This window comes from Anomaloglossus baeobatrachus, chromosome 2 (genome assembly GCF_048569485.1).
Source record: "Anomaloglossus baeobatrachus isolate aAnoBae1 chromosome 2, aAnoBae1.hap1, whole genome shotgun sequence".
In the NCBI taxonomy this organism is placed as follows: domain Eukaryota; kingdom Metazoa; phylum Chordata; class Amphibia; order Anura; family Aromobatidae; genus Anomaloglossus; species Anomaloglossus baeobatrachus.
Genome location: NC_134354.1, coordinates 284,911,058 through 284,937,845, shown reverse-complemented (window position 1 = coordinate 284,937,845; position 26,788 = coordinate 284,911,058). Strand labels below are relative to the sequence as shown.

Here is a 26,788-nt window from a genome sequence, read left to right as displayed (position 1 = left end):
GCTCTGACGCACGCCCAGAGCCTACGTTGGGGGTTTGATCGCGGCGGGTCCCCCATGGAGCAGTGTAATGGACACCCGGCAAGGAGCCACACTGGACTCTTATAGTAATGTTTAAGTTTGTAACGTTCAAGTAATGCGCCTCCCATAATGGGATGAAATGTTCTAACATGTCATGTTTGTTTCTACAGTCCGGGAGTACTGAATTTAACTAAGGGGGAGTGTGGCGCCCCAGGACCTGGTCGCCACAACAGCATTGCCCTTCCAAAGGGTTAATGCTGAGCCTGGAGGTAATTGGGAGATCTATTGGCCAGTAAGTGTAACACCCAACGCAGTTCTCCCTCCGGCCAGCAGGGGGAGCTCTGAACCTGGAACTTCAGGGAGGATTCCTTAAGTCTGGCTGGAGGGAGGAAGTAGTGGTTGGTCTGTAGACAGGAGTGAAAGAGGACAGATGCAGAGTAGTGCTGCCTTGTAGAACTGGGGCCTAGAGCTGGAATAGCTTGGCCCAGTGAAGCAAGAGGTGCAGAGAGGCACAGAAGAGACTCGGACATCGGAGTCTGTGGTTGCCAGGGCATAAAATCCATCCCTGGTAGCTGAATCCGGAGGGCAGGAGAGCTGCAAGCCCCCTGGCCCAGAAGTAATCTGAAGGTACAGCTGCATTCCAAGGGCCCGGTGTGGACTCCAGCAGAGAAGCACCAGAGAGGGCCTGCGCAGTCTACCACACAGAAAAAGGGACGAACCACCAGTCCCAGCAGCAAGAGGGCAATTGCGAACCCAAAGTGCAGTGTCCTAAAACAGCAAAGAAAGATTAGGGAGTAGGCCTCATACTCAACTGGCCAAAGACCACCCCAGGCACTTCCAGGCCGGCCGGACCATCTTTACCATGTGTGACGGTCTCCCTGGACTAAACTTCTGCCGAGTAAAAGAGGAGAAGGTAAAGAGACTACCGTTTGTGCCTGTTTCTTTCATTGCCTGTCGGCCCTGCACCGTGTTAGTCACACAACACCATAGACTTCCACAAGCACCAACTGTGTCCCGGGGCACCGCTCCACCTGTGGGGAGCAGTATCACCATTGCTGCCACTTCATCACCCCGGAGGCCTTACACAGCAGCGGCGGCTTAATAGCCGCATACCACAGGTGGCGTCACGAACACAAACTTAAAGTCGTCAGCCACATATTCTACTGACACCCACCAGGGCCACGGAGCCGGGCCCAGCCACCACTGACTACCACCGGACTAGTCCAGCCCGGCACCGGGTGTCCCATAGCCCTGGGGTGGGCGAGTCACAAACATCTCAAAACATGTGTCTGCAAATGGAGTTTTTGGTTTGGCATCTTACCCCAAGTCATGTGACAATGCTCATTAAAGGGTTGTATATTGACTTCTAGGTTTGCTAATTCTAATAGTTTAAACTAGAATTCAAGTTCTCTTGCTCTCTGAGAAGGCTATTTGCCTTACACTGAAATTCCCAGAGGAGCATTACATAGCCTATAAGTCTCTTTATGCCGGCTTAACAACACTCTCCACATGGAGAAACATTTCCCTTTTAAACATTTATGAATTTCATGCATTTTCCGTGCCATGTTTACAACTGTTTTGGAGGTATTTTTTATTTTGTAAATTTAGACACAATTTAATTATGCATTTTTTTTACTCATGTTTTTCAAGTCCTACAGAGAATTGTATAAGAAAAAAACCCCTAAAGTGTGCTGCTTTTAAAAAAATGTCTTTCACTATGCTGAATATTTCTCACTCTTACCATTCCCATGTCCAAAGAGTATAATAGGAGGTGTAATCACTGTGCTTTGGCTGCCATTTTCTTTCTAAGGCCTTGTTAATCCTTTAAAGCAGGCTCATGTGGCGAGCCTGCATTTTTCCCCGCACAGGTCAGCCATCTGCACCTGTTAATTAGCTAGATAACGCTGTCAAACTCTAAGAGCACGATCTAACACGCTTTGGTGGGGAGCGAGCATTCCCCTGGCGATGCTAGTGATCACAGGGTGCTGATGGGTTGTCATGACAGCAAGTGGTCAGCTGATGACCCCTGTCACTGTCATGACGTAGTTCCTGTGAACACCAGCTGAGTGCCGACATTCACAGGAGATCAACATTTCTGCTGTACAGAAGGATGCTGAAGAACTGCTCTGAACAGCAAAAGTGATCAGACATTTCCAGTTTCAAGTCCCCTAAGGAGACGAACAAAATCAATGAAAAGTGTAAATAAGAAGTATTTAAAAAATATGAAAAAAACATAAAAATTCACACCTCCCTTTTGCCCCACTGAAAATAAAACAATTAAAAAATTTAAAAAATACACATATTTGTGATTGCTAAGTTCAGAAATGCCAAATCTATCAACATATCAAATAAATTACTCTGGTCAGTAAAAGGCATAAGGAGAAAAAAAATCAAAACACCAGTATTATGTTTTTTCTGGCCGCTGCAACATTAAAAAATAAAATACAATAACCGGTGACAAAAACATTGCACCTACCCAAAAATGGTATAACTAAAAACTTCACATCAGTGTGCAAAAAATAAGTCATTACTGAGCCCCAGATGACAAAACATTAGAAATTTATGGGTCCTGGCAAATAGCGACAGAAGCGCAATTCTTTTTTCAGAATTTATTTTCAATACTTAAATAAAAATATACATTTTTGGTATCTACAAAGTCATACTGACCTGGGGAACCATAATGCCTGGTCAGGTTTAACATATAGGAAACATGATAAATAAAAAAATGTAAAAAAAAATAAATAAAAATTGTGGAATTGCACTTTTTTTTGCAATTTCACCCCACTTGAAATTTTTTTCCCATTTTCCAGTACAATATGGACCAGAATGAATGATGTTGTTGAAAAGTAGAACTTGTCTCTAAAAAAGCAAGCCTTCATACAGCTATAATGACAGAAAAATAAAACAGTTATGGCTCTATGGCTCTTGGAAGAAGGATGGGAGGAGAAAACAAAAGTATTTGCACAGATTGCACCAATAATATGTCCGCGCCACCTACGGTTTGCTCTTCCATGACCCTTCTTTTTGTCTTCCTCCATTGCCTGCACTCTTATTAGCCTGCTTTACTCTATGCCTGGTTTTCCGGTATCGAGGTCGTCTCTAATGACACTACACTGACTAAGACTGGGTTTACATCAGAGGCCTTGTCAACATGCCAAAAAGAATGAGTGCGATGGGAGAAGGCAATAAGGAGAGATGTGGAGCACTGGTTAGCATTGAACATGAAACAGGTGAGCGCCGCGGTGAGGTGAGTATTTTTATTTTTTACATTCCACATTTATTATGTTCTGAGGCCTAGAAAGACAATGAAGTATAATAAGGAACATTCAGTTTTCCAATTAAATGTGATGCAAATCAAATTTTCTAGTAAAGTATACATTATTTGGCAGATTTGATCATCTCTAGTGTTCACTCTCTCAATTGGAGAAATAGAACCACCAATGGTGCTAGTGTGATGAACCCAGCCACCTTTGAGAACCGAGGTCTGTAGTGACAAACCGGCAATCACTTGAATAAAAAACATTTTCATGCAGTTTTTTTGCGCTGTGAGCACTTTTGGAGATTGATTGAATTTGACAATTTTCTTTCATTTTAGGAGTTTAAGCGGCTGAGCTTAATTTTCTGTGAATATCCTTATAAATATTTGTGATGGTTTATTAAAGGGAAACTGTCACCAAAAAACGTCTTCAGCTTATGATAATATGCAGAGAAATACTGTTTTAAACATTTGCGACTCTCTAATTTGAGCTTAGACTGCAGGGAGACCTGAAGGTATATGCCTCGTGCAGCTGCTTGCTTTCAGTAAATTAGGCTGCACCAAGCGGGTTTTAGTAGCCACAGCTCTGTACACTAAGGGGTGCTTCACACACAGCGAGCTCGCTGCCGAGATCGCTGCTGAGTCACGCTTTTTGTGACGCAGCAGTGACCTCATTAGCGATCTCGCTGTGTGTGACACTGAGCAGCGATCTGGCCCCTGCTGCGAGATCGCTGCTCGTTACACACAGCCCTGTTTCGTTTTCTTCAAAGGCGCTCTCCTGCTGTGACACACAGATCGCTGTGTGTGACAGCGAGAGAGCGACAAATGAAGCGAGCAGGGAGCAGGAGCCGGCGTCTGGCAGCTGCGGAGGCTGGTAACTAAGATAAACATCGGGTAACCAAGGTGGTTACCCGATATTTACCTTAGTTACCAGCCTCCGCAGCTCTCACGCTGCCTGTGCTGCCGGCTCCGGCTCTCTGCACATGTAGCTGCTGTACACATCGGGTTAATTAACCCGATGTGTACTGTAGCTAGGAGAGCAAGGAGCCAGCGCTCAGTGTGCGCGGCTCCCTGCTCCCTGCACACACAGCTAAGCGGTGTGCGCTGGTAACTAATGTAAACATCGGGTAACCATACCCGATGTTTACCTTAGTTACCAGTGTCCGCAGCTTCCAGACGCCGGCTCCGTGCAAGCGCAGCGTCGCTTGCACGTCGCTGCTGGCTGGGGGCTGTTCACTGGTTGCTGGTGAGATCTGCCTGTTTGACAGCTCACCAGCGACCATGTAGCGATGCAGCAGCGATCCTGACCAGGTCAGATCGCTGGTCGGATCGCTGCTGCATCGCTAAAGTGTGAAGGTACCCTAAGTGTGTTGTAATCACGCCCCCTGCTGCGGATCCTGAAGGAAACCTCTCCAAACTAGGCACTGTCAAATCAATAGGTTGCAAAGAACACTTCACGAGAAAACTCTAAATCTTAAGCAGTATCTGCTTGAGAACATTTGTGTTTTTTCAACGTTTATGATATTAACAGCAACTCACCCATTCTGCATCAGTATATCTGAAGACGAGGTATCATTTAGTGAAGAAATGGAGAATTGATCCACCACTATGTGGAATCTGTTTGAGTCTTGAAGGCTTTTATTTATCATAATATATATGGTACTGCTCACATCAAAACTTTGCCCAGTAAACAAAGGTTGTGAGAACTGATCATCCGCATATATGCTCGCACAAAGGAGATCATTGCAGGTATACATTTCATTCACTGTGAGCATCCTGCAAAAGATTATAGAAGTTTTTCATGACAAGAATTTTACAAAATGCAATACTGCATGCTCCAACATTACAGATGTTATATTTAGATGTCAAAACTAGCATATATTAAGTTGGGTAATATAAGATGAGAACCACTCAGACTTTACAGCGGCTCAATGTTTGGTGCATAGTAGTGTGTTCCAGATGGGAGCCCTCCTATATGTCAGGTGCAGCTGTCCCATTCCATTTATTGGAGCCTGCAGAGGTTCATGTGCTTGCTACCAAAATCATCCCTATTCATAGGTCTGGAACACCCTGTCATTCTGAAGAGTGTTTGCAACGAATCTGCCCACTTGCTAATATTCCCTTATAAAACCTTTTCATGAGTCCAATGCCATTTCAAAAAGATGGTTGTTCATGAGGATCCAAATACCTATAGTGTTTGTTTTCATTGTTAAGCTTTTACGCTTATGAGGTATAAGCCTGACAATAGACACTGCCCTGATGAATGCATAAGCAAAAAAAAGCATACAACACGGCATACGCTTTTCTGCAGGTTATCTGTGTTGAAATGTAGAGTCTTCTGCCTCTTCTATACCATTAAATAAACCGTTTTCAGATGAACATTGGCCTGATGGAATTAAAGTAAAGTGTGTATGTGTCGCCCTGGGCAAGCCAGGGGACACAGGTCACAACACCACCACACCCCACACTCCAGGTAGGCACATCACAGCTAACCACAAATCCTTGTTGCCTTCCTCCAGAGGTTGATGATGCACACCAGGGGGTGGGCCAGGCGGTTGGCTCCGCCCACCGAGGAGCTCACAACACTGGAGGCAGGAAGTAACCAGGCAGATAGCCCAGGCAGGGCAAGAGTAAACAACAGAGAAGAGCTCAGGGAGAGCTTGAGAGAGGAGTCCAGGAGGAGGAAGTGGAGGAGTTAAGGAAAGAAAGTAGTAAAGGAGGAAAAGCAAGCAAAGTAACAGAAGAGAAAGACAGCCTGAAGGGTCCAGCTTTGTGAGGGCCAGAACAGCAAGGTCAGCAACGGCGGTGACTGTCTGGAGGGGGACCGTTTGGAAGTTCCTGGAAGGACCCCGTTGGCTGTGTGCCCGGTGGTCTGGAGCAGTGTTCCGAAGGACAGTCAGCACCAGGGCAGGGGCCTCTCGGACCCCGGCAAGGCTAGGAGTCGCCAGATTTGCCAAATCCGTCAGTGACGGGGACGCAGCTCCCCCAACAACCAAGTCCCGATTGACGGCAACAGCCCGACCATTACCGGGGAGACACCGCCACCGCCAGGGCACAAGTTTCCCCAGGGCCAGCGCCTGCGGGCAAAGTGTAGAGCTCCTCCGGCCCAGATTGCAGCCGGGGAGCGGGTAACCGGAGGGAATCCACCGCTACCATCAGACAACACAGGTGCAAGGAAGAGGGACATCACCGTCACCTACCGGGAGTGCAGGTGCAGCCGTCTGTGGGACCGTCCTACCAGCCGTTGGTTTACCGTACAGACTGTGTCCGTGTGTCAGGCTGAGTGAGTACCATAGTGCCGCAAGGCACAGCGCTGCCCCCGCGTCCCTGCGCCCTCCAGGCCCTACACTTCACATCTCATCACCGGGCCCCGGGATCACCAACCCCTACCCACGGAGGGGCAACACAACACCTGGCTGCTCCGCATCACCATCCCCGGGACCCCCACACTGAGCAGCGGTGGTGCAATCACCACAACCGTGGGTGGCGTCACGAACTATAACAATCCCCACACCCAACAAACACCCCCTTTCACTCACGGGCGAGGAGTGTCGCTCGAGACACCCCGGGATCCGGCCCACAGCTCGAGCCACCAGGAGCAGCTGCCGGACCCGAGCAGAAGGGGTGAGCGCGGTGTGCTGACACCCTCCTCCCCGCCCGCGACATGTACAGTCCCTGACAGAAGTTCTGTCGCTTATCCATGCTATGTAAATAAAAGCTTATAACCTGACTTTAAATTTATCAGTTGGTTTTATAAATTACTCTTTTGAAAGCTGAAACCCTCCCAAATTTGGTTTGGGTTAAGAAAATAAAGTTGCTGCAAAGCTGAAATATTGTTCATTTAATGAACACAGAAAGGTCAGATTTTGGCAAGACAAATGTTTTGCCGTCCACAGAAAGTAATGTAAAATTCAAACAAATAATTAACTTCTAATACATAGATATGTTGCATAACATTGGTGAATGAAGTTGTGGTGCTATTAGAGCCATGTTTAATATTTTGTGTGACTTCCATGAGCTTGAAGAACTGCATCCATGCGGTTCAACAATGATTCATACAATTTATTGATGAAGTCATCAAGAATAGCAAGGAATGCAGTCTTACATGCCTCCCAGAGTTCATCTAGATTCTTTGGTTTTGTCTTCCAAGCTTCCTCTTTCATCCTACCCCAAACATGCTCAATGAAGTTCATGTCTAGTGACTGGTCTGGCCAGTCCTTGAGCACCTTGATCTTCTTTGCCTGGAGGAACTTTGTTGTAGAGATGGATGTATGAGATGGAGCACCATCCTGCTGCAGAATTTGACCCCTTTTATGATTGGGAATGTAAGAAGTAGGTAATACTTCTTGATATTTTAGGTTATTGATATTGATTTCCACCTTGTAAAATGTTTTGCACACCCCCATACTGAATGTAACCCCAGACCATGATCTTTCCACCACCAAACTTAACTGTTTTCTGGGTGTATTTTGGATCCATACGGGCCTCAGTAGGTCTCCTGCAGTATTTGTGGTGGCTGTGGTGTAATTCAACTGAAGATTCATCAGAGAACTCCACCTTTTAGCCACTTTTCTAGCATCCATCTGTTTAGCAGGCTGTGGGACTTGGCAAATGCCACACAGTTTTTTAATTGCCTTTTGTTTAGTGCTGGCTTCTGGGCACTGATTCCGACCATGGAGGCCATTTCGAGACAGAATCCTACAAACTGTTCTAGTTGACACAGGGACTTGAGGTGACCAGGCCTGTTGGAGCTTTGCTGCAGTGGAAGAGGGGCTGGCTTTGGATTTTCTATCCATCAAACGTTCCTCCTGAGCAGTTGTCTTGCGGGGTCTGCCATACTTGGGCTTGTCAAAAACATCACCAGTCTCTTCAAATCTTTTTTTAAATTCTTTGTTCTTGACGCTGAGACACATTAAAAGGTGCCAGCCACCTCTGCAATGGATCTGGTCTTCAGCTTCTTGATAATCAAGGCTTTGGTCGCAGGGTGGACTTTTGGCATGATGCCAGAGGTCAAGTTGCCGTTTAAGTGAAGGTCTGGGGTACTGGGTTTCTTTTTATACACACCCACTAATTAACCAATCATTTAGTGAGCACAGGTGAGGATGTAAACTAGGATTGAGTGCTTTATATGACAAGGCAATAAAACTTTTGTCTTGCCAAAATCTGACCTTTCTGTGTTCATTAAATGATCAATATTTCAGCTTTGCAGCAACTTTATTTTCATAACCTAAACCAAATTTGGGAGGGTTTCAGCTTTCAAAAGAGTAATTTATAAAACCAATGGACGAATTTAAAGTCAGGTTATAAGCTTTTCTTTACATAACATAGATAAGCGACAGAATTTCTGTCAGGGAGTGTAGGTCTCTGTTTAGTAACATTAAAGTACATGCTGGAAGCTTTTCTAGCACCCAGGGATATGGGGTACTCGGTTCCGGGCAGTGTCTCTTTGGGAATGTGGCCGTTACCCGTTTCCGTGCCCTGGGCTCTTTTTGTAATGGGGATATTTATAGGGGAAAATATGATAACGTTCACATGTGACGCCACTTGCGGTGTTGCGGCTAAGTGTAGGGAGCCGCCGCTGCAGAATGTCTCTTTTGGAGCTGGTTGTATTGGCAGCTAGAATGGTAGTCCCTCCGCAAGTAGGGTTTTGCCCCAGAGGGTGTATGGTGCAGTGGGCGTCGGAAGAAGGTAGTCCACACAGGTGTTCAGTGCAACTGGTTTACTCACTGCTGAAGATGTTAACTGGTTGCCCGGGGCCGGCTGGTTTCGCCTCCAGGTCCCCTTCGTCCCAGTGCCAGTTTGGTTCTCTGATACCTTCTTCCCCTGCACCTATCTCTGGTAAGTGGGTCCCACTGGTATAGAACAACTGGGGGTCCCCGTTCTGTGGTTTGTCCACTTCTGTCTGCCTGACGGTAGCGTGAACCCTGTGAGGTTGGAGTCTCTGGTCCTGTCCCCAGTTCAACCTTTGCTACTGAGTCTTTGGATTCTTTAGGGTCAGCAAGGTCCTTGATGGTCCCCTTTGCTGTGCAGGTGTTAACAGGTCGTCTTGAAGCTCTTTCCTGTCCTAGGGTCCTGTACCTCATCGGTGCATAGTTCCGGAAGTACTCCATTGTACTCCACCGGCAACCACTTCTCCTGGGTACCAGGTCACCATTAACCTGAGTCAGGATGTCACTTTGCTTCCACCTTCACTCCTTACCTGTCTGACACTTTTTCTGACTACTCTCCACAGTCTGCCCCTCCCACCTGGTCAACTAGTGGACTGGATTGGCTCCACCTCTAGGTGGCCATCCATTGGTCCCACCCTAGCTGGGTACCATTGTATGGGGGAATGTTGGGGAAAACTGGGATTACCTGGCATTTTGTTGGTACCGGCACTGGGGTTCTGGGTCTCTAAGGGGGTAGGCCCTGCTTCCTGGTGGGGATGCAGAACCTTGTAGCACCCTGATGGTCTCAGGGGTGCTACATTTTCCCTATGTACCCTTTTGGCTAAGTACCCAAACAAAGAATGCACATAGGCCTCATTCAAGGTATGAGAAATACAGACCGAGTTTCATCAGTATGGCATCCCAGTTTCATCAGAGTTTGGTGTGATTTTCATCAGCTTTTCACTGGAAAAAAAGAGAAAAGGTTCTCCACCTTTTCTTATCTATCAATTAGTGATGGCAACCGACTGCAGCCTGATTTTTTTCACAGAACCATAGACTTTCATTGCTAAGTTTTCATCCTACACAAGTCAATATCAGACATGTCTCTGTGATTTTGCTCGGACCACTCGGTCTACAAAAAAGAGATGGATATGTGAAAAATTACGTAGACTATTATAGGTCTGAGTATGGCTCACAACCTGGTCTTAGAGTGAATTCAGAGATCGGTGTTTTAAAGTCCATTTCTGGACCAAAATGGACCAGATCAACAATGGGTGTCCTGCACCTAACAGCCTCATGTATGTCTACAAGGCTAGTAGCTCAGCTCAAGAGACACAAGGCTAGTCCGAGCAGAGTCTTCCGTATGCGGACCTTCATACACAGTTGTGTCAATTCAGACTAATGTTTGTTTCCCATATCCTTGTCAATTTTTATACGAGAAAAATAGACCATTTTTGCATCCACTTTTTTCACCGTTATTTTTAAAAACTGAAGGAGGTAGATTTTTATTTAACCACTAACTCTCAGCAATGCATAAGTGAAAAAAGGTTAAAACATGGGAGCAATAAAGTACAAAGTACGTGACATATTGCATGTTACATCTGTTTCATATGAATCCCCGTAGATTTATAGACTTTAATGGCCGAATCTAATCCACAAAATGGATGAGAATTGGACATGCCGAATCTCGCAGACAAGAGACATGGATCTGCTTTTAAAACTAATGTGTGTAGGAATGAATGAAACTTTATTGGTCTATGTGCTGTCGAGAAAAAAAACGATAGCACAAGGACATTGTAATACGCCTGTCTGAATGTTGCCTAAGCCTGAGCTTATTACAGGGTGTTTTTTTGCATACGTTTTACTGTGAATTGTCGTATTTTTGTGATGTGTTTTTCTTTTGGCAGAAATATGCGTTTTTCATATATTTGGTAAGTAACCAAAGATAAGGGGAGGAATGTCTGGTCTTTTCTGGGCTCTACTTATATTGGCGACATTTCATTAGAAAGTGCTGCATTTGTTCATCCATGTATATAGAAGCTTTACCCGTTTTCTTGGCGCACAGACAGAAGGCGTTGGAATTCCCAAGACAAACTATATGCACAAGAGATGTTGATTGTCCCTTCACTATTGGATGGAGATAAAGGGTCCATATGCAAAGTATTTGAGTATGTCACATGAGATGAATTCACCTGGAAGAGAAAGTAGAAATGTTTTCTCCAAAGTACAATAACCCCAAAAAATAATATTTTATTATAATGTGCTTAACTACATAATTTTTTTTTTCAAACTCCCTGTAGCCAAAAGACCTCTATTTATGTCTCAGATACTTACAGGCTAATTTGTTACTGTCTTCTTTCAGCTTCTCTAATGGGCTGGTGTCACATTTTGACGTGACTCCCACGAGGGTCACATCCCCCGAATTGGCCGGTGGCTTTCCTGACAGGAGCGTGTCAGCTACACACAAATATATCTAGCTGACATGCTCCTGTCAGGAGAGCCGCCAGTCCAAACAGTGCGATTCGATCCTTTCGTAAGTCACATGCAAGTGTGATTCCAGCCTTATTGTGTCTTCTAAGTTTGAAGTGGGCAGTCGTCCAGTGCTCTCCATGTGATTACTCTAATCTACATTTCCCAAGAGCACCCAGCTATTTCTTCAGGCTTTCTGCACTCACCCACACACAGCTAACGTTACCTAGTCCTCCAATTGATCTGTGATCTGTGTATGGCAACCTGGACAAAACTGACAGAAAAAGACACAGTAGTGTGCATAGTTTCTAATCTAATATATAAAGCTGAGTGTATGTGTGTGTGTGTGTGTGTGTGTGTGTGTGTGTGTGTGTGTGTGTGTGTGTGTGTGTGTGTGTGTGTGTATGTATGTATGTATGTATGTATGTATGTATGTATGTGTGTGTGTGTGTGTGTGTGTATGTATGTCCGCTAAAGGAATCCGCACCGTCGCATTTACAATCACGAAATTTTGCATAGACACTCCATGTGACCCAGGGAACGTCATAGACTATGTTTGGGTGGAAAAATTTAATTCTGCGCTTTACAATTACTCTCCAAAAATCCTGCCGCCATTAAACTGAATGGAGGTGGGAGCTACAGTTATTAATAGCAACTGTCAGTGGTTGCTATAGGAACAAAATAAACTGTTAGTATAAAAAGCTTATGTGTGAGAGAGAGACAGAAAAAGACAGAAACAGACGGGGAAAGAGACAGAGATAGAGACAGAAAGAGACAGCCGGGCAAAGAGACAGCTGAGCAAAGAGACAGCCCTAGAAAGAGACAGCCGGGCAAAGAGGCAGCCAGGCAAAGAGGCAGCCAGGCAAAGAGGCAGCCGGGCAAAGAGACAGCCGGGCAAAGAGACAGCCGGGCAAAGAGACAGCCAAGCAAAGAGACAGCCGGGCAAAGAGACAAACGGGCAAAGAGACAGACGGGCAAAGAGACAGACGGGCAAAGAGACAGACGGGCAAAGAGACAGACGGGCAAAGAGACAGACGGGCAAAGAGACAGACGGGCAAAGAGACAGGTGGGGAAAGAAACAGATGGGGAAAGAAACAGATGGGGAAAGAGAGAGACAGACAGACACACACATAGAGACAGACACAGAGATGGAGACAGATAGACTGATACAAATACAGAGAGATAGACACAGACAGACAGAGACATAGACACAGACAAACAAGGAAAGAGACAGACAGCGACACACATACAGAGACTGGGAGAGAGACAGTTACAATCCCGGGCAACGCCCGGGTACTACAGCTAGTTTTATATTAAAAGGGAATCTGTCCGCAGGAGCTCACTTCCCAAATTATTTACATGGGTATGTAGTTCTTACAAAGACAAGTCCACCTATTCTTTTAACCAGTCCATTATTTTGTTATTAAGAAATCACAGATGATGCAAATGAGGCTGAAGTGCTTGAGGCATGTGGAAGCACTTCCCAAGTCTCTTTGATCCCACTCTCACTCCCACCTAGTGCCTTTTGTTGCTTGACTGACAGTTCCTCTGCTTGAAGTAAAGCAACAAAAGAGCTTTATTTCAATAAGAAGATAGTGTTAGGTGGGGATTAGAAATAGGGAGAGCAGAGGCTTGGATAGTGCTTTCACATGCCAAAATCATCTAAAAAAATGTTTGAAATGCAATTTAAATGAAATGCATTTGTGACGCCCTGGGCAAGCCAGGGGTCACAGGTCACCACACCACACGCACCCCACATTCCCTGCAGGCACACCAAAGCCAAAACTTAAATCCTTGTTGCCTTCCTCCAGGAGCTGGTGTCCACACCAGGGGGTGGGCCAGGCGGTTGGCTCCACCCACCGAGGAGTTCACAACTCTGGAGGCGGGAAAACCAGGCAGATAGAGTTTGGAGCTTGAAGTAGAAGGAGTAGACAGTTAGCTCAGGGGAGAGCTTGAGTGAAGGAGTAAACAGTGAAGTGGAAGGAAGTGGTAAAAGAGCAACAGAGAAAGTGACAGAAAGAAGCCTGAAGTTAGTCGGGTGTGTGCCCCGGACTGAGACAGCAAGGTTGGCAGACGGTGGTGACCGTCTGCAGGTGAGACTGATTGGAGGTTGCCGAAAGGACCGTGGACGGGTGGTGACCCGGCGGTACCGGAGCGGTATACGAAGATTAGTCAGCACCAGGGCAGGGGCCTTTCGGATCCCGGCAAGGCTAGGAGTCGCCATAATTTGCCAAATCCATCAGTGAAGGGGACGACTGTCTCCCAACAACCAAGTCCCGATTGAAGGCAACAGTCCAACCGTAGAGGGGAGACACCGCCACCGCCAAGGCATCAGTTTCCCAGGGCCAGCGCCTGCGGGCAAGAGTGGAGCTCCTCCGGCGCATATCCAGGCCAGGGAGCGGGTTATCGGTGGGAACCCATCGCAACCAAACAACAACATACAGGTGCAGGGAAGAGACCGTCACCGTCAACTGCAGGGGATATCAGCAGCGCAACCGTCTGAGGGACCCGTCCAACCAGCCGTTTGTTTACCGAGAACTGTGTCGTGTTTACTGGCTGAGTGAGTACCTCCGTGCCGTGCGGCACAGCGCTGCCCCTGCGCCCCTGCACCTCCGCAGGCCCCCCTACCCGCCTGCCCACCATTCCAAAACCCCATCACTGGGCCCCGGGATCACCAACCCCTACCCACGGAGGGGCAACACAACAACTGGCTGCTCCATACTATCACTCCCGGGATTCCCCAGCCAGAGCAGCGGTGGTGTACATTCCTTCACCACAACCGTGGGTGGCGTCACGGACAATCCACAATCCCCACACCCAAAACCCCCCTTTCACTCACGGGCGAGGAGCGCCGCTAGAGTCCCCGGGATCCGGCTCATCGCTCGAGCCACCGAGCAGCAGCAGGCCGCAGCAGCCGCGGCAGCCGGACCCGAGCAGTAGGGAGAGCGCGGCGTCCCCTCCTCCGCCCGCGACACATTTATTCATTTTGTAGTCAATGTTTGCCAGATGGGATACTTGCCAACGCCACCTACATGCTATCATTCCTGGATCTTCTTCTGATTAGTAGACCTACTTTGATATCATGGGCACATCATGTCGGGTCTACAAATCTGAAGATGCGTCAAGAATTTTGGCATGAAGGAAGTGTTTCATAGAGTTTTTGCCTAGAGGCCATGGAATACTGATATGGCCACTAAATCTGAAGTCCTGCAATTCTACTCACTCATCTCTAGAATACTAATAGTGTAGGCACCTGCAAGTAGTAAAAAGCTTTGTGATTTGGAAATAGCTTCACAGTGTATGGTACGGGTATCTCCAGGTCACAGAAGAGAAGCTTTCTAGTGTACATGTCCACAGGCACTTGTCCTATTAACATTTCACAACACTTTTGTCATTTTAATTAATTGATCACATTCCTAGACAAAAGTGAGCGTTTTTTGCTATTTTAAAGTATTTGGAATTTATTTACAATTACATTTTCTTTTTTTCTTTACTTGAGACATGATATAGAAATTGATATAGATGATAATTTTAATCTGCATAGGGCCTCTATAACAACACTACCCCTGACAACAATCAGAAAATCTCAGTAGCCCATATGGGTCTGTAACTTCAAATGACCACATCTTAGCATGGAAAATTAAAAACACATTAAGGCTATGTGCGCACGTGTGTGTTTTTCATACCTTTATGCTGCGTATTGCACTATAGCGTAAAGGCATGCATACTGCATCCCCAGCACAATCTATGAAGATTGTGCATAATCTGTGCGCACAGCGCTTTTTTGAACGGAGCGATTTGAGAGTCAAAAATTTGACAAAATCTTTGCATTTAAAAATGCAACCTGTCACTTATTTTGGTGCGCTTTGGATGCAGCTTCCACTCTGTCTATGGTGGGGGCTGCAGCCATAGAGCATGAAATCGGTATCTATTCTGCAGACAAACTGCATCCATTACGCAGTATTTCTGCAGCGATTTGAAGTGCACATGCACTGCCAAATCACTGCAGAAATTTCAGCATGGACACAACACAATGTGCACACGTAGACTAAAGCGGGCTTTACACGCTACGTCATCGCTCAAGTGATCTCGTTGGGGTCACGGAATTTGTGACGCACATCTGGTTGCTTTAGCGATGCTGTTGCGTGTGACACCTTTGAGCGATTTTGCATCGTCGCAAAAATGTGCAAAATCGCTCATCGGTGACATGGGGGTCCATTTTCAAATATTGTTACTGCAGCAGTAACGAAGTTGTTCCTCGTTCCTGCAGCACACATCGCTCCGTGTGACACTGCAGGAACGAGGAACCTCACCTTACCTGCGTCCCGGTCACAATGCGGAAGGAAGGAGGTGGGCGGGATGTTACGTCCCGCTCATCTCCGCCCCTCTGCTTCTATTGGGCGGCGGTTCAGTGACGCTTCTGTGACGTCGCTGTGACGCTGAACGAACCGCCCCCTTAGAAAGGAGGCGGTTCGCCGGTCACAGCGACGTCGCAGGGAAGGTAAGTCCGTGTGACGGTTCCGGGCGATGTTCTGCGACACGGGCAGAGATTTGCCCGTGTCGCACAACCAATGGGCGATGGGGGCGGGTACGCACGCTGGCGATATCGGTACCGATATCGCAGTGTGTAAAGTTGCCTTAACTCTTTCTTGCACCATGAAATAACTATATATCACAATCAAGGTGCACGTGTAAGGAGCAGGCCCAGCTGCTGCTGCTGCAAAAAAAAGCTATCGAAATGTATGTGCCCTGAAATGATACCAATAAAATCATTAGCGTACCTGAAAAATAAATTATGGGCCTGAAATAAATTTTATTTTTACAAATTTGTATAATTTTTTTTGCCATTTCAATATATATATATATATATATATATATATATATAAAAATATATAAAAGAATCCGCACCGTCGCATTTACAATCACGAACTTTTGCACAGTCACTCCATGTGACTCAGGGAACGTCATAGACTAGGTTTGAGCGGGAATATTTAACCCGCTTTACAGTTACTCTCCAAAAATCCTGCCTCCATTAAACTGAATGGAGGTGGGAGCTACAGGTTATTAATAGCAACTGTCAGTGGTTGCTATAGGAACAAAATAAACTGTTAGTATAAGAAACTTATGTGTGAGCTAATAAGATGTTGGTGGGGAGATGGATAGATTGAGAAAAAGACAGACACAGACAGAGACAGACAGGGAAAGAGACAGAGAGATAGAGACAGACAGAGACAGACGTGGAAAGAGACAGCTGGGCAAAGAGACAACCCTGGAAAGAGACAGCCCTGGAAAGAGACAGCCCTGGAAAGAGACAGACGGGCAAAGAGACAGACCTGGAAAGAGACAGCTGGGCAAAGAGACAGCACTGGAAAGCGACAGACGGGCAAAGAGACATACCTAGAAAGAGACAGACCTGGAAGAAGACAGACCTGGAAAAAGACAGACCTGGAAAAAGACAGACAAGGAAAAAGACAGACGGGCAAAGAGACAGATGGGCAAAGAGGCAGATGGGCAAAGAGACAGACGGGCCAAAGACAGCCCTGGAAAGAGACAGACGGGGAAAGAGAGAGACAAAAAGACACACACATAGAGACATACACAGAGATAGAGAGACAGACAGATACAGAGATGGAGACAGAGAGATAGAAACAGACAGACAGAGACATAGACACAGACAGACAAGAAAAGACACAGACAGAGAGACAGACAGACAGCGACACACAGACAGGGAGAGAGACAGAGAGACAGTTACTATCACAGGCAACCCCCAGGTACTACAGATAGTGTATATATATATATATATATATATATATATATATATATATATATATATATATACACTAGCTGCACTACCCGGCTTCACCAGGGTTAATAACTGCTGTTAACAAAATAGAATGTATTAACATTCCCGGGATAGAATGTATAAATAGAATATATTAACGCCCGGGATAGTAACTGGTCTCTCTGTTTCTCTCCAATTCTCTGTCTCCCCCTCTGTATATATCTCTCTGTCTCTCTATCTTTGTCTGTCTGTCTCTTTCCCTGTCTGTCTCTGACTGTCTCTGTCTCTTTCTCCGTCTGTCTCAATCTCTTTCCCTGTCTGTCAGACAGACAGACAGACAGACAATCTCTTTCCTTGTCTGTCTATCTATCTCTGTCACTTTCCCTGTCTATCTCTTTCCCTGTCTGTCTCTTTCCCTCTCTTTCCCTGTCTGTCTGTTTCCCTGTGTCTGTCTCTTTACCTGGCTGTGTCTGTCTCTTAACCTGTCTCTCTCTTTCCCTCTCTTTCCCTGTCTGTCTCTTTCCCTGTCAGTCGGTCTCTTTGTCTGTCTCTTTGTGTCTGTCTCTTACCCTGTCTATGTCTGTTTCTTTCCCTGTCTGTGTCTGCCTCTTTCCCTGGCTGCATTGTGACATGCCAACATTCCATATAAGAGCGTGGCTGCGCATTCTTCTGAAGTTCTGGCTGCACTGTGGCTCCCAGCTCCATTTGCTTTAATGGAGGCAGGTTTTTTGGCGAATAAGTGTAAAGAGCGGGGTTAAAATTTCTCTCGAAACATAGCCTATGACGCTCTCGGGGTCCAGAAGTTTGAGTGTGCAAAATTTTGTGGCTGTAGCTGCGACGGTGCGGATGCCAATCCCGGACATACACACACACACACATACACACACATTCAGCTTTATATATATTTATAAATATTTGGTATCGCAGCAATCATATGATCTGGAGAATTAACACCTCTATATTACATATTTTGCCCATACTTTTTTCCTGTTTTACAGGAGACAGTGTATAATACAATAAGTGGTGTCAAAACTATAGCTCATCCCTGAAACAAGACAAGCTGTTGTATGGTAATGTCATCGGAAAAATAATAATGTTATGGCTATTCTAAAATTCCAAATAAAAGGGTTATTGCACTGAAGGACATTAATGGCATATACACATCGTAGCTCGATGAGCTGGACTTTGTGGGTGATATTGCATAATTTTTTTCTAGATTTTTTATCCACTATCTTATTGAAAACTTTCAAAGCTATGATCCACAAATTTTCTATATAATGCAAATCTTTCCAGCATATGAGAGTTCAGACGACTCACAAAAAAGGAGTTTTGCCTCACTTAAAAGGAATCTGTCAGTAAGATCAACCCTTCTAAGCAGTCAGGATCTGGATACAGGTCAAAGAGAGTTGAATAAAATGGTACATTGATCTTTGTGATCTGATGTCTTATGCCAGAGAGATCCACATCTTTCTTAATATGTAACTGAGCTGTTAAAATCTTTGGGTTGGACATAGATCTCACTGAAAATCTGCCTCAAGAGCTCATTTTAAATTAAAGAGTGCATTACCAATGTGAGACATGTAATAACTGACACCCTGATCTCCTGGTCTCACAATGTTAACACCTCTTTTCATTTAATCAGCTCTGGATACAGATTCTCAAGGTGATCTATGTCCAGGTCATAGATCTTGACAGCTCATTTACATATTAAAGAAAACATGAATGTCTCTCTAATAAGACATTGGATTACAGATATCAAGTTATTTTATTCAGCTTTCTAGGACCTGCAAGTCCATAAAAACGGCTTAGTAAAGTTGATCCTACTGACCTATGCCCTTTAAAACCTTTCTCATCAATCAGATATTGATTATAACTGTCACGCTTCCCGGTCCCCGGGCCCCGCTCTCCGGTCCCCGTGCCCCGCACTCCGGTCCCCGTGGTCCGCTCCCCGGTTCCCGCCGGCGTCCCCTGCTCACCACCCCGGTCCCGGTCCCGTCCTCCTCGCTTGCACCCTCCTTGTGTCCTGCTCCCCGCTCCCGGCGCTCCTCTGCGACATGGGACACACAGCCGGGCGCTCCTGCTTCCTCCTCACCGCTTCCTGGACTGGCTTCTGGCACACGGGCCTCGCGCATTAGGGCGCGCGCGCGGTCATTGACCCTCTCTTAAAAGGGCCAGCACCCAGAAACAGGATATTGCATAGACAGGTACAGGGTATATTAGGGTTCTCTTTCCTGGTGGGCGGGGCCTGTTCTATGTGTTTAGCAAGCTAGTGTTCAGGTCCCCGTATTGCTTTACCCTGTGCTTTGCCCTGTATTAACCCTGTCTGTCTCGCAGAGCCTGTCCTGCCACGCCAGCCGCTCCGAACCAAGTCCATCCCTGGACCCTGACGGTGACTTCGGCGGATGTTCCACCACCCCTGCAGCTCCGCCAGTCTCCAGTCCTTGGCTCCGTTCGGTGACCCGCCCCATCGCTCAGCAGGTTCCGGATTCCGCCTGACCCTACAACCCGGCCTCGGACCCTGAGCCTCGTCACCCGGACTACCGTCCAGAACTCCGTGGGTTCAGCAACATACACCTTTCCTGCTCCTCTACGGACTGTCTGGCTACCAATAGTGCTTCGGCTGCCGTGCATCAGGACCCTCTGGCGGGGTGACCAGCCTGGCTGCCTCCTCAGGGGAAATCGGTGTACGGTCCAGTGCTTCCACCATCCGGACGTAACAGCTAGAACAGGCCATGGATCCCGCCGAAGCACTAGCGGCCTTGCAGCAGGAACTCGTACGACAGCGCGAGACCCAGACCCGCATGCTGTCCTTCATGTCTTCTGTGGATACCCGTCTGAACACGCTACAAGCAACGGCCACGTCCTTGGCATCTCAGGTGTCCACTGTGCAATCCACGGCCGCAGCTCCCGTGGCAGCCTCCTCGGATACTTCCAAACTTCGTTTGGCCTCACCACCCCGGTACGCCGGAGATCCCAAGACCTGCAGGGGATTCATAAATCAATGCTCCCTCCATTTCAAGCTGCTGTCGCACCTTTTTGCCTCTGACCAAGCCAAGGTCGCGTTCATGATGTCCCATCTAGAGGGAGAGGCACTGGCCTGGATGAACCCCTTGTGGGAGAAGGAGGATCCGGTAACCGCCGACATCCATGAGTTCCTGCAGGCTTTTCGTGGCACCTTTGACGAGCCCGGACGCGCCTCCGCGTCTGCCTCATCCCTCCTCCGGCTACGTCAGGGAACTCTGACGGTGGGCCAATATGCTATACGTTTTCGCACCTTGGCTTCGGAATTAGGGTGGAACAATGAGGCTCTAACCGCCGCCTTCTGGGAAGGACTCTCGGGTCGTATTAAAGATGAGCTGGCTGGTCGTGATGTGCCTTCCACCCTGGATGCCCTGATTGATCTAGCGACTCGAGTGGATCTTCGCTTTCAGGAACGAGCCAAAGAGGTGTCCCGCGAGAGGCGTCCGATAAGGCACTCCTCCCCACCACAGAAGTCCATCGCTCCCCAGTCGGCGTCACCTGGCGCGTCTACCATCGAGCCCATGCAGATTGACCGCCTGAGGCAGTCTGAGCAACGCAGATCAGAACGACTAGAAAAGGGTCTCTGCTTCTACTGTGGTGATGGCACACACCTGCTACGCTCTTGTCCCGAGAAGCCGGGAAACTCCAAAGCCTAGGCTTGGTAGGAGAGGCCACCCTAGGTGCTGGGACTCTCTCAGACTCCGTTACATGGACTGTTCAAGTCACTACAGAAGAGACCCGGTTCACGGCAGAGGCGTATCTCGATTCCGGAGCAGCAGGCAACTTCATCCAGCAGGCCACAGTGGATAAGTACCAGGTGCCTGTTCTCCCACTGGAAAAACCGCTGGTGATTGCCTCTGTAGATGGGAGACTCCTCTCTGACACCGTCTCACTGATCACCAAGCCTGTGGACTTACGGATCGGTGCCCTGCACACCGAGAAGATCACCTTCTACGTCCTCCCGCGCATGTCTCATCAGATCCTGCTGGGACTCCCATGGTTACGGGCACACGAACCGTCGGTCAGCTGGAGTACAGGTGAAATTACCCGATGGGGCTCCTCATGTCACGAGAGATGCCTGAAATCCATCCAGCCCATCCAACGACCTCCGGTTCCAGAGTCTCTACCAGGACTGCCTTCTGCCTACTGGTCCTTCTCGGACGTTTTTGATAAAAAGGAGTCGGAGGTACTACCGCCTCATCGTCCCTACGACTGTGCCATTGATCTATTGCCAGGAACTACGCCTCCTAGAGGAAGAATATACCCCTTGTCCCCTGCTGAAACACGGGCCATGTCTGCCTATATCACCGAGAGCCTGGCTAAGGGCTTCATTCGGAGATCCTCGTCCCCTGCCGGAGCAGGGTTTTTCTTTGTCAAGAAGAAGGAGGGTGATCTGCGCCCTTGCATTGACTACCGGGGATTAAACCAGATCACCGTAAAAAACAAATACCCTCTGCTTCTCATCCCCGAACTATTCGATCGGCTCCGAGGAGCTCGTGTATTTACCAAGTTGGACCTCCGTGGGGCCTATAACCTTGTTCGCATTCGCTCTGGAGACGAATGGAAGACCGCATTCAACACTCGGGATGGGCACTATGAGTATTGTGTCATGCCCTTTGGTCTGTGTAATGCTCCGGCAGTCTTCCAAGAATTGGTAAACGACGTGTTCAGAGATCTCCTCTATGTCTGTGTCGTGGTGTATCTGGACGACATCCTGGTCTTCTCTCCGGACCTACAGACCCACAGAGAGAACGTGCAGCTAGTACTCCAAAGGCTTAGAGAGAACCGTCTGTACGCCAAATACGAGAAGTGCGTCTTTGAAAAGTCGTCCCTTCCCTTTCTGGGTTATGTAATCTCGGACACCGGCCTGCAGATGGACCCCGAGAAAGTGTCTTCCTTCCTCAACTGGCCTCCTCCATCCGGACTGAAGGCTATCCAACGCTTCCTTGGCTTTGCGAACTATTATCGGCAATTCATCCCGCACTTCTCTGCCCTGACTGCGCCTCTCTCTGCCTTGACCAAGAAGGGAGCTAATCCTAAGGACTGGCCACCAGTGGCCGATGCCGCGTTCTGCTCATTGAAACAGGCGTTTGCTTCCTCCCAAGTTCTTCATCGCCCTGAATTGAACCGACAGTTCACCTTGGAGGTGGATGCCTCCTCCTCAGGGGCCGGGGCAGTGTTGATGCAGAAATCCTGCTCCGGGAAGATGGTTACTTGCGGATTCTTCTCCAAGAGCTTCTCGGCACCCGAACGCAACTACACCATCGGTGATCGGGAGCTACTGGCCGTCAAGCTGGCCTTGGAGGAATGGCGCTACCTCTTGGAGGGAGCTGTATATCCTGTGATTATCTACACGGACCACAAGAATCTGGAGTATCTGCGGTCAGCCCAAAGACTGAACCCACGACAAGCCCGCTGGTCCTTGTTTTTCGCTCGTTTTGATTTCCAACTCCATTTTCGGCCCGCGGACAAGAACGTGCGGGCAGACGCCTTGTCTAGGTCCTTCGTGCCCATTGAGCTGGAGGAGGAGACGTTCCAGCCCATCATCAGCCCCAGTAAAGTCATTCCGGTGGCTCCTGTCGCTCTGACTCAGATACCCCCTGGGAAAACCTATGTCTCTGATACTGACAGACATAGAGTCCTGCAATGGGGCCATGCCTCAAAGATCGTCGGCCACGCTGGTCCGAAGAAGACCTGGAGTACGATTGTCCGTCACTACTGGTGGCCGTCTCTCCGTAAAGACGTTGCAACCTTCGTCTCAGCCTGTTCGTCCTGTGCCCGGAACAAGACACCCAAGCACCTACCATATGGACGTCTTCTGCCTCTGCCCATTTCTTCCGTTCCGTGGCAACATATTGCAATGGACTTCATTACGGACTTACCCTTATCCTCCGGACACACAGTCATATGGGTTGTGGTGGACCGTTTCTCAAAAATGGCTCACTTCATTCCCATGGCCGGGCTGCCCTCTGCCCAGGAACTAGCTGACTCCTTCATACAACATATATTCCGATTGCATGGCTTTCCCGCACACATTGTGTCCGACAGAGGAACTCAATTTACCTCGCGCTTCTGGAGGGCCCTCTGCAAACATCTGGGAGTATCTCTGGACTTCTCTTCAGCCTACCATCCTCAGTCGAATGGGCAAGTGGAACGGGTCAATCAGATCCTGACCTCCTTCCTGCGCCACTACGTTAATGCCCATCACGATGACTGGTCCGCGCTTCTTCCTTGGGCTGAGTTCTCCCACAACCACCACATCAGCGAGTCCACTTCCTGCTCTCCCTTCCGAGTCGTTTACGGACTTCAGCCTTCTGTCCCATTGCCAGTATCCTCGGCTTCCGACGTCCCCGCAGCAGATGCTCTGGTCCAAGACTTCTCAGCCATATGGAGCTCTGTCAAGACTTCCCTAGAGCGTGCTTCTTTGCGGATGAAGAGACATGCGGACAAACGGCGCCTGGATCCCCCGTGTTTCTCCCCTGGTGATTTGGTCTGGCTTGCATCCAAATATGTCCGATTGAAGTTGCCATCGTACAAGTTGGGTCCTCGTTACATCGGGCCGTTTAAAGTCATCAGCACGATTAATGCAGTCTCCTACAAGCTGCAGCTCCCGGCCACGATGCGGATACCCAACTCCTTCCATGTCTCCCTGCTCAAGCCTGTTGTCCTTGGTCCCTTCTCCGCTGATGCCGGTACTGCTCCTCCTCCCATCGCTGACGATGACATCTATGCGGTAAGGGATATCGTGGCCATGAAGACCGTGCGAGGTCGGCAATACTTTCTGGTGGACTGGGCGGGGTATGGTCCCGAGGATAGGTCCTGGGAGCCCCGGGAGAATGTTGGCACTCCTCTGATACGTGCCTTCCTGTCCCGGTTGCGGGGAGGGGGGCGTGGGGGAGGGGGTACTGTCACGCTTCCCGGTCCCCGGGTCCCGCTCTCCGGTCCCCGTGCGCCGCACTCCGATCCCCGTGGTCCGCTCCCCGGTTCCCGCCGGCATCCCCTGCTCACCACCCCGGTCCCGGTCCCGTCCTCCTCGCTTGCACCCTCCTTGTGTCCTGCTCCCCGCTCCCGGCGCTCCTCTGCGACATGGGACACACAGCCGGGCGCTCCTGCTTCCTCCTCACTGCTTCCTGGACTGGCTTCTGGCACACGGGCCTCGCGCATGTGCATTAGGGCGCGCGCGCGGTCATTGACCCTCTCTTAAAGGGCCAGCACCCAGAAACAGGATATTGCATGTACAGGGTATATTAGGGTTCTCTTTCCTGGTGGGCGGGGCCTGTTCTACGTGTTTAGCAAGCTAGTGTTCAGGTCCCCGTATTGCTTTACCCTGTGCTTTGACCTGTATTAACCCTGTCTGTCTCGCAGAGCCTGTCCTGCCACGCCAGCCGCTCCGAACCAAGTCCATCCCTGGACCCTGACGGTGACTTCGGCGGATGTTCCACCACCTCTGCAGCTCCGCCAGTCTCCAGTCCCTGGCTCCGTTCGGTGACCCGCCCCATCGCTCAGCAGGTTCCGGATTCCGCCTGCCTCTACAACCCGGCCTCGGACCCTGAGCCTCGTCACCCGGACTACCGTCCAGAACTCCGTGGGTTCAGCAACATACACCTTTCCTGCTTCTCTACGGACTGTCTGGCTACCAATAGTGCTTCGGCTGCCGTGCATCAGGACCCTCTGGCGGGGTGACCGGCCTGGCTGCCTCCTCAGGGGAAATCGGTGTACGGTCCAGTGCTTCCACCATCCGGACGTAACAATACTTAAGTATAATATAATGAGAAATCTGATTATTGTACCAAAAGCAATTAATGCAAATTTGTAAAAATTCTTACCATGATTTCATTCCCACAGCAGCCTGTGTATGGCTCGACCTCTACGGTATAAATGCGGGTATCATTTAGTACATGAGAATAGACAACACTGCAGCAACTGTCATTTTTGGTCAGCTGTACACTTGATGGATTGTATCCCAACTGTACTAATAAGCATTCCCTAAGTGCTACCTTCATAGACTTCGGCTCACAAGTTACATCTGCAATGCCATTTTCTAGAGCTGAAAGAGGAACACAAAAATAATAATTATTATTATTTGTTTTATAAAACTACAAATCTTCTCATATATTAGTAAAAGAATAAAGCATTAAAAATTGTATTAACAAAATATATAGATATTTTTTTTATACCGCTCCTTTGGAGTTTCATGTGTCTACATGAGTGCACACTGCTAGTCTGCCCAGAAACTGCATAGAACATCAGTGTTTATGATGCAGTATAAGTCATACAGTCCAGTGGCTAGGTCATTAGTCTAAGGCGGGCTTTGCTCGTTGCGACATCGCAAGCCGATGCTGCGATGTCGCACGTGATAGTCCCCGCCCCCATCGCAGGTACGATATCTTGTGATAGCTGGCGTAGCGAAAATTATCGCTACGCCAGCTTCACATGCACTCACCTGCCCTGCGACCGTCGCTCTGGCCGGCGACCCGCCTCCTTCCTAAGGGGGCGGGCCATGCGGCGTCATAGCGATGTCACACGGTAGGCGGCCAATAGCAGTGGAGGGGTGAAGATGAGCAGGATGTAAACATCCCGCCCACCTCCTTCCTTCCACATAGCCACCGGCGGCAGGTAAGCTGATGTTCCTCGCTCCTGCGGCTTCATACACAGCGATGTGTGCAGCCGCAGGAGCGAGGAACAACATCGTACCTGTCGCTGCAGCATAATTAGGAAAAAGTCGGAGCCTGCAACGATGATACGATAACGACGCTTTTGCGCTCGTTAATCGTATCATCTAGCATTTACACACTACGATCTCGAAAGTGACGCCGGAAGTGTGTCACTTTCGATTTGACCCCACCGACATCGCATGTGCGATGTTGCAACGTGCAAAGCCGCCCTTAGGCCATAGAAAGGAAACCTGGAAAATCCTACATCCCAGCATCCACAGCTCTTCTTTTGATTAGCCAGGGTTGCACAACATTACGAGTGCGTCATGTCACAATGTGTGGAGCACCAGTATGACTGTTCAAAAGAAAAGCCACGAAATCCAGTAGGTTGGCCTCCAAATGGCCAGAGATCACTGCTCTGGCTCTGGACTGGGTCCTGAAGATCGAATCACATCAACTCTAGTAAGGCCCATCCCGTTCCTTCTCTCAAAGTATGGCTGTTTGGTGGGTAGCTATGTTTATGTATTTTGCAGATTTTCATTGTAATTTTGCTCTTTTGAGGCTGAAACTCATGACATGATAAGCAAAGAGTAGAAACAATATGAGTGAGCCACATGCAGCACAGCTATTTATACCTCAATAGTGGTAATATTCAGAGGTATTACATGTACACAGATATATAGTGATATGCCAGGACATAAAAGGGGCTTCTTAATAGCTCTGGCTACAAACTTAAGTGGTAAGATCGAAGGAGTTCCATTGGTCTAGGATGTGAATATACAGGGAAGGGAGATCTTAATGTCTCATTTATATAGTAAGAAAAGCATTGATTTATCTGTAATAAGGCACTGGATCGCATATATCAAGGTATAATTTTAGTTGCGACCCAGTGTGTCATGCGACATTAAATATTACCTCCATGCAGTATTCCAATAATACT

The 26,788-nt window shown here is 48.1% G+C and overlaps 1 protein-coding gene across 1 annotated transcript in view; it reads right to left on the bottom strand.

Annotated features, from left to right (window-relative positions):
- The window catches only part of LOC142289702 (uromodulin-like), a 65,060-nt gene that overhangs the window by 9,561 nt on the left and 28,711 nt on the right, over nt 1-26,788 (bottom strand). The window contains exons 5-7 of the mRNA XM_075333628.1: nt 25,021-25,241; nt 10,969-11,114; nt 4,814-5,050 (exon numbers count right to left, since the gene is read on the bottom strand). Of these exons, the coding sequence (XP_075189743.1) occupies nt 4,814-5,050; nt 10,969-11,114; nt 25,021-25,241 (604 nt within the window). The remainder of the gene's footprint in view (nt 1-4,813; nt 5,051-10,968; nt 11,115-25,020; nt 25,242-26,788) is intronic.